General features: G+C 42.6%; 1 protein-coding gene across 1 annotated transcript in view; it reads left to right on the top strand.

Moving 5' to 3' along the window:
* Positions 1-7500, top strand: part of LOC135095548 (mucin-2-like) — a 14055-nt gene that overhangs the window by 6090 nt on the left and 465 nt on the right. The window contains exon 2 of the mRNA XM_063996441.1: positions 6572-7500. This exon is cut by the window's right edge and continues 465 nt beyond it. Coding sequence (XP_063852511.1) covers positions 6572-6693 — 122 coding nt within the window. The 3' untranslated portion in view covers positions 6694-7500. The remainder of the gene's footprint in view (positions 1-6571) is intronic.

Raw genomic sequence — 7500 nt, 5'->3', positions numbered from 1 at the left:
CTCCTCCTCCTCCTCCTCCTCCTCCTCCTCCTCCTCCTCCTCCTCCTCCTCCTCCTCCTCCTCCTACTACTACTACTACTACTACTACTACTACTACTACTACTACTACTACTACTACTTGTTCTCTCTCTCTCTCTCTCTCTCTCTCTCTCTCTCTCTCTCTCTCTCTCTCTCTCTCTCTCTCTCTCTCTCTCTCTCTCTCAATAATTCCTTTGTATTTGAGAGAGAGAGAGAGAGAGAGAGAGAGAGAGAGAGAGAGAGAGAGAGAGAGAAAGGGGGGCGAAGGGAGAAGGAAATAGAGGTTGGAAGATCACTTATTATCTCCTCCTCCTCCTCCTCCTCCTCCTCCTCCTCCTCCTCCTCCTCCTCCTCCTCCTCCTCCTCCTCCTCCTCCTCCTCTTCCTCTTTCTCATAAGGTCAGGAAGGTCTTGTAGATGCGCTAAGGTCAAGGCTCTCTCTCTCTCTCTCTCTCTCTCTCTCTCTCTCTCTCTCTCTCTCTCTCTCTCTCTCTCTCTCTCTCTCTCTCTCTCTCTCTCTCTCTCTCTCTCTCTGACGTAATTAGTGCAATGTCGAGAAAATTACCTGAGAGAGAGAGGGGGAGGGGCAAGGGTCAAACACACACACACACACACACACACACACACACACACACACACACACACACACACACACACACACACACACACACACACACTCACTCACTCACTCACTCACTCACTCACTCACTCACTCACTGTGTGCTAAGTGTGTGTGTGTGTGTGTGTGTGTGTGTGTTTTCTGTGTTGTCATAAATCACACACACACACACACACACACACACACACACACACACACACACACACACACACACACACACACACACACACACACACACTCATGTTACCTACCACTTGAAACACACACACACACACACACACACACACACACACACACACACACACACACACACACACACACACACACACACACACACACACACACACACACACACATTCTGTTTTGAGAGAGAGAGAGAGAGAGAGAGAGAGAGAGAGAGCTGTATCAATTTGCTTGTGCTTTTATTCTCTCTCTCTCTCTCTCTCTCTCTCTCTCTCTCTCTCTCTCTCTCTCTCTCTCTCTCTCTCTCTCTCTCTCTCTCTCTCTCTCTCTCCACAGGCAAAAGTAAAACATCTAATTTTCTGCCTTCCTCCTCCTCCTCCTCCTCCTCCTCCTCCTCCTCCTCGTCCTCCTTTGTATTTACTGTTTATTCCTCCTCTTCTCTTCTTTTCATCTTTCTCCTATTTCCTTTTCTCAGTCAGAGAGAGAGAGAGAGAGAGAGAGAGAGAGAGAGAGAGAGAGAGAGAGAGAGAGAGAGAATGACCTTTTCTTTGACCCAAAAATGACCTTTGAAAGACTACCTCTCCTCCTCCTCCTCCTCCTCCTCCTCCTCCTCCTCCTCCTCCTCCTCCTCCTCCTCCTCCTCCTCCTCCTCCTCCTCCTCCTCCTCCTCCTCCTTGTAATTATCGCCCCCAGCTGTGTATCTCTCTCTCTCTCTCTCTCTCTCTCTCTCTCTCTCTCTCTCTCTCTCTCTCTCTCTCTCTCTCTCTCTCTCTCTCTCTCTCTCTCTCTCTCTCTGGGAGGATGAGGGGAGAGAGAGAGAGAGAGAGAGAGAGAGAGAGAGAGAGAGAGAGAGAGAGAGAGAGAATCTGTTGGTAGTGGTTGTGTTTTGTTGAGAGACTCGTCTGCACCTGCTACCCCAAGTTACGAGAGGGAGAGTGGGAGAGGAGGGAGAGGGTCCATATAGCTCTCTCTCTCTCTCTCTCTCTCTCTCTCTCTCTCTCTCTCTCTCTCTCTCTCTCTCTCTCTCTCTCTCTCTCTCTCTCTCTCGTTATAGAAGACATCCTTAGAGAGAGAGAGAGAGAGAGAGAGAGAGAGAGAGAGAGAGAGAGAGAGAATTAAATGACTGTGTGTGTGTGTGTGTGTGTGTGTGTGTGTGAGAGAGAGACTGAATTATGCTAAACAATTGTATCTTGCTATCATTTACCGCCACTTTCATGCTGTTTACCTCCTCCTCCTCCTCCTCCTCCTCCTCCTCCTCCTCCTCCTCCTCCTCCTCCTCCTCCTCCTCCTCCTCCTCCTCTTTATCGCGGTCCGAGCAAGTGGTTGAGGAGTGCCGTCCTATGATGAAGCATTTCAAAAGATGAATGGTTCCAATACTGTCATGTCTGGAATTCTACCAAGGGTCAGGGGGGAGAGGAAATTTTATAACAAGGCCTTCAGCACCAACAGCCGACTCAAGCCAGTGTGTGTGCTGAGGGGCTCATGCCTTTGTGTCTGCTGAGGGAAGCGTTCATTTCTTCAATTTATGGAACCAATGCTATTTTGACATTCACCTCTACTGAGAAGATGGTGTCCGTTTGAATCCCGTAGGGGCAGCACGCTTGGGAAGGCTGCTCTGCCACCAGGTTTCTGACGTCATATAAAAAAAAACGGTACACAGGTAACTCCAGCAGCCCCGCCTTGAGGAACCAACCAGTTAGATCGACCCTCGACGCAGGGAACAGAAAAGCTTGTCACGTTGGTGCCGCAGCCTCCGCAACAGATTTGAAGACCTCGAAGTCCTCACAGCGATGGAAAAATATCATGTGATTGGAGTTACTTGATGCATTAAATAAGGATTCATTGCGGGATATAATTTACCGGCTTATACAATTTTCAGTTACGAAAGAGAGAACAGATCGGTGCAGGACTCACCTTATACTTTCAGAATTCTCTCCACCCAACTTTGGTGAAAACAGAGATGGTCAGTAGCGTAGACAGTCTTTCTTGAAATAAAAAAATAAAAAAATACATATATATATATATATATATATATATATCTAGTAAAGTAAAAATCGGCTTAATTTATAGAGCCTCAGGCCAGTCTGCAGGCAGCGACCATGACTTATCTGAATTTGCCCTTGAAACACGTATTCATCACGGGACTTACTGTGGGACACTTCAGCTTGCCGGCAGCGAGATGGGGCGATAACTTACCTCGCATACAGGGCGTGAGTTGTATTCTGATGTGCTGGAGTGATCTGTATCAGCATGTTGAACCGACACATGATAATAATATTTTAGATCTTGTTTTATCAACTGCAGAAAATCTAGTTAATAATGTTAATGGTGGCTCAGCATTCAGTAGCAGCGATCATCGTATAATCTCATTCAGTATTGTAATTAAAGCAAGTCCAGCAAAAGACACTAAGGAAAAGGTACTGGACTACCAGATTGCGAACTTCACTAGACTCTTTCACTTTCAAACAACGCTCACTGGACCGAAACTATGTTGCAAACAAATATTAATAAATCGTGGGAGGCCTTCACTACTGAATTAAATAATGCGTTCCATTTCGAAACAGACGATCTGTGATGAAACAAACTTAAGTGTTGGGATGACAAGATCAAAGAAAGGCTTTGTCAAAAGAACCACACATGCTCTAAGTATGAGTCAGCCAAGAACCAACCAGATCAATTAAAACTTGACAGAATCCGACGTGAAAGCAAGAAATTAATTAAGCGAAGCAAGAAAAACCTTGAAGAATATGTGGAAGCATTTAAGTCCAGTACCAAAGAATTTTACAGATATATTAATAACAAAACGGCCTTCATATGCTGTATTGGTCCAGTTGCTGCTGAAACTGGTAGTCATACAAATGAACGCGAAATAGCAACATTAAACAGATTCTTCGGATCAATATTCACTGAAGAAAACTGCCTATCAGTTCATCCACCAGAAAACAGGACTCACAATTTGATAGATGGCATTCTCATAACAGAAAGCGATGTTATGCAAGCTGTTGATAAAATGAACGTTTAAGCTTGGGGCACAGACAAAATTTCGCCTAGAATTTTGAAAGAGACCAAACATCAGACCAGTAAACCGCTCACAGTTTTGTTTAATAAATCTTTAACAGTTGGCAAAGTTCCATCCGATAGGAAATGCAAATGTAACTCCACAATTCTCAAAAAGACACAACCAGCCAACTATCGACCACTTAGCCTGACATTGGTTGTATGTAAATTAATGGAGACAATCATTCGTGACAACATCATCAAATTTTTGGAAGATATTAATACAATGAATGACTTGCAACATGGTTTTTGTAATAAATGCTTGTGCTTGACTAACTTGCCTTCTTTCATTGTATTTTTGATGTTTACGATGAGAGTAGAGCAGTAGACTTAGTATACCTAGATTTCCAGAAAGCGTTTGATAAAGTTCCTCATAAATGTTTACTGAGTCAAGTATTGCCACACAGTATCCCCAGCAGTATTCACAGTTGGTTAAAAGACTGCCTCTGACCAGAAATCGAGAGTGGTTGTAAACGTTTTTTCGTCCAGTTGGCTTGATGTAAAAAGTGGTGTACCCCGGGGATCTGTGCTTGGTCCTGTTCTGTTCTTAATATGTGCAAATGACGTTGACAAGGGACTCACGTGCAAAGTATCAAAATTTCTCTATGATACGAAAATTGTTTGTAAAGCAACTACGGGACGAGACAGAAATACTTCAGTCAGACTTAGATCGATTGACTTGCTGGGCCAGTAAATGGCAAATGAAGTTCATCATCGACAAATGTAAAGTATTGCACATCGGAAGTAACAACAGTCAACTCCTGTGTTTAATAAATGGCTGACAGCTTTCCGCAGTAAGTAAAGAAAAAGATCTCGGAGTGTAAATAACGAGCGATTTAAAGCCCGGTCAGCAGTGTTAGCAGGTGGGCATGACAGCTGACAAACTGGTAGGATTTATTGGACATCTTTTCGTAAATAAAAATCAGAAAAAGGAATATTAAAACAATAATTCGTTGGTCAGACCCCATCTTAAATACAGTTTTGGTCCCTATATTACAGAAGACATGGAAAATCTTGAGAGTACAACATAAAGTAACAAAAATTATTCCGAGGCTGAGAAACAGAACATAGGAAGAAAAACAAGGGACTTAATCTCTTTAATCTCAAAAGATAGAGTGCGAGGTGATCTGATTGAAGTTTTTAAAATATTCAAAGGATGCATCAACATTAATGCACATGATTATTTTACAGTCGACCAGTCAAATGTAACAAGAAGGCGGACCAGTTTCAAAACAATTGGCAAAAGATTCTTGTCAAATTAAGCAAAACGTTTCTTTTTTAATCACGTTGTTAATGTTTAGAACTCTCTCCCCCGTAGTGACGTTGATTGAGAAACAGTTACAGCCTTCAAGAATAGATTGGCCAAGTATTTAGACAGTAATCCGCAGCTAAGACACTGTCCGTTGTCCTAGAAGTTTGGTTTGCGAAAGTAGATTTGTGCTCCAGGTGCCCACCTCACGTAGTTTAGACTTTAGACAGCGTGGTGCGGGGGTTGGCTGGCAGTGCCGTCCGGCTGGTGATGTGTCTTGCTGCGATCTCCTGATCCTCGGGTAAGCAGGGAATCGAGTCCCTCATTCACCTGTTCGGTCCAGCTGTGGTAGTTGACTCTTTCCCACCATTTTTAGTTGTAGTGATAGTGATGTTTTATTTTTTAGTCTTCGTCAAAATTTCCATACAATTTTTCCTTGTATTTTTTTATTTTTTTATTTATTTTTATTTTTATTTTATTTTATTTTATTTTATTTTATTTTTTTATTTTTTTTTTATTTCCAGCGAGTCAAGGCTGGAGGGAGTGGTGGGTGGGGAGGAGCCTTCACCTTTATTATCCTTTTTCTTTACCATTCGTTCAGATAGAGTAATCGACAAACAGCCAAGTAAGGGCCAGTAGGTCTGCTGCTGCTGGTTGTTCTTCCTTCATAATCCTCCTCCCCCCAACCCCCAGCCTCATGAGACGCGCTACTCCCTCACAAACTTATTCTGTCCACCTCCCTAATGCAAGAGTTTACCAGTATTGTTAATCATTCGTCACTATTCTGTTCAGCACTCTCTCTCTCTCTCTCTCTCTCTCTCTCTCTCTCTCTCTCTCTCTCTCTCTCTCTCTCTCTCTCTCTCTCTCTCTCTCTTACCTCAATTTTAGCTTATGTACGCATAACTATAGATTTTTCAAACATGTATTTTTCAATATTTGGATTTTTTCCATTACACGCGAGGAAATGGTTGCAAAATTGTTGGGAAATCCTTCAACTCTCATAAATCAAAAAAATATTTTCCACCGTGCAGTTAATATGTAATGGTCTTCCTGGAGACGTGACAGGCTGCAACACCATACACACTTTTAAATGCCGTGTTGACAAGTGTTTGCCTCCACTCCGCGGCTGGCACCGTTCGTTTGTTAGAGATTAAAACTCCTTGCCTCCTGGAAATGGGGGCTCTTCATTTAATCAGTTTTCATTCTTTCCTATAAAATTTCCTTCAGGTTTTTCATTGTCTGACCCCTTAAGGTATTCATTTCCGACCTGTTTCTTGTACTTGTGCTTATGCCGGAGGAAGTGGAGGGTGGGGAGAGAGCCTTCTGATTACTGTCCTCTTCTACGACCACCTTATTAATCCTAGGTCAGGTTGACTCGTGAGGAGCGCAAGGTCTGTTGTGGCTGTTTCTGTGTAACTAATATCACTTTTTGTTTCTCCCACGCAGCGTACATGAAGATTAGGCGACGTGGCTCCACCTTACCGAAGACAACGAAGGAAGCGCCGCCAGATTTGCTGAAGAAGTCTCGCTCTTCGCCGCCCTCCCCGTCCCCCTCCCCGTCCTCCTAACCCCGCCCCCAACAGAGCATCCGCCCCCCTCCCAGGATCTCACTGCCCCTCCCAAAACACCCCAAGTAAACCCAAAATACACCAAAACACCCTTAAACACACCGAATATACACCAAAACAGTTTTAAACACCCCAATTATACATCAGAACACATTTAATCGCCCTACCCCCTCCCCCCAAGGATCTCACTGCCCCAACAATCCCTCCCCAAACAAACACCTCTTTAGAAAGTTATGTGTAACCCCGCCAGACTCCCTTTGAATTGCTTTGTCTGTCTGTCTGTCTGTCTGTTTACGAAGGGGTGACAAAGAATTCTGATCTCATATGTATGTTTGTTTGTTTGTTTGTTTTTGAGTGAAATTAATACGAATATATTTTTTCTTAGTTTGATATTGTGTTTTTTTTATTATTATTATTATTTTCTTGTGTAAATATTCAATTAGTGGATTACTTTAGTTGTTAGTTAGTGTTTGAAACTGTATTTATTATTATTGTCATTATTATTATTATTATTATTATTATTATTATTATTATTATTATTATTATTATTATTATTATTGGTGTTGTTACTACTACTACTGCTACTATTACTATCATCATTATTATTATTGTCATTATTAATTCTTCTCCTTTTGATTTTTTTTTCTTTTTTTCTTTTTTTTTTTTTTTTTTTTTTCTCATGGATGTGTGTTGACTGTGCGTGTGTGCGTGCGCGCGTAAACACATCACCCATACATCATCCATACATCCCAAAGACGTCCCTGATCTCGACTCCTCCTCCTCCTCGTCCTCCTCCTCCTCCTCCTC

This window comes from Scylla paramamosain, chromosome 49 (genome assembly GCF_035594125.1).
Source record: "Scylla paramamosain isolate STU-SP2022 chromosome 49, ASM3559412v1, whole genome shotgun sequence".
NCBI lineage: Eukaryota > Metazoa > Arthropoda > Malacostraca > Decapoda > Portunidae > Scylla > Scylla paramamosain.
This window is presented reverse-complemented; position numbering and strand designations above follow the sequence as displayed.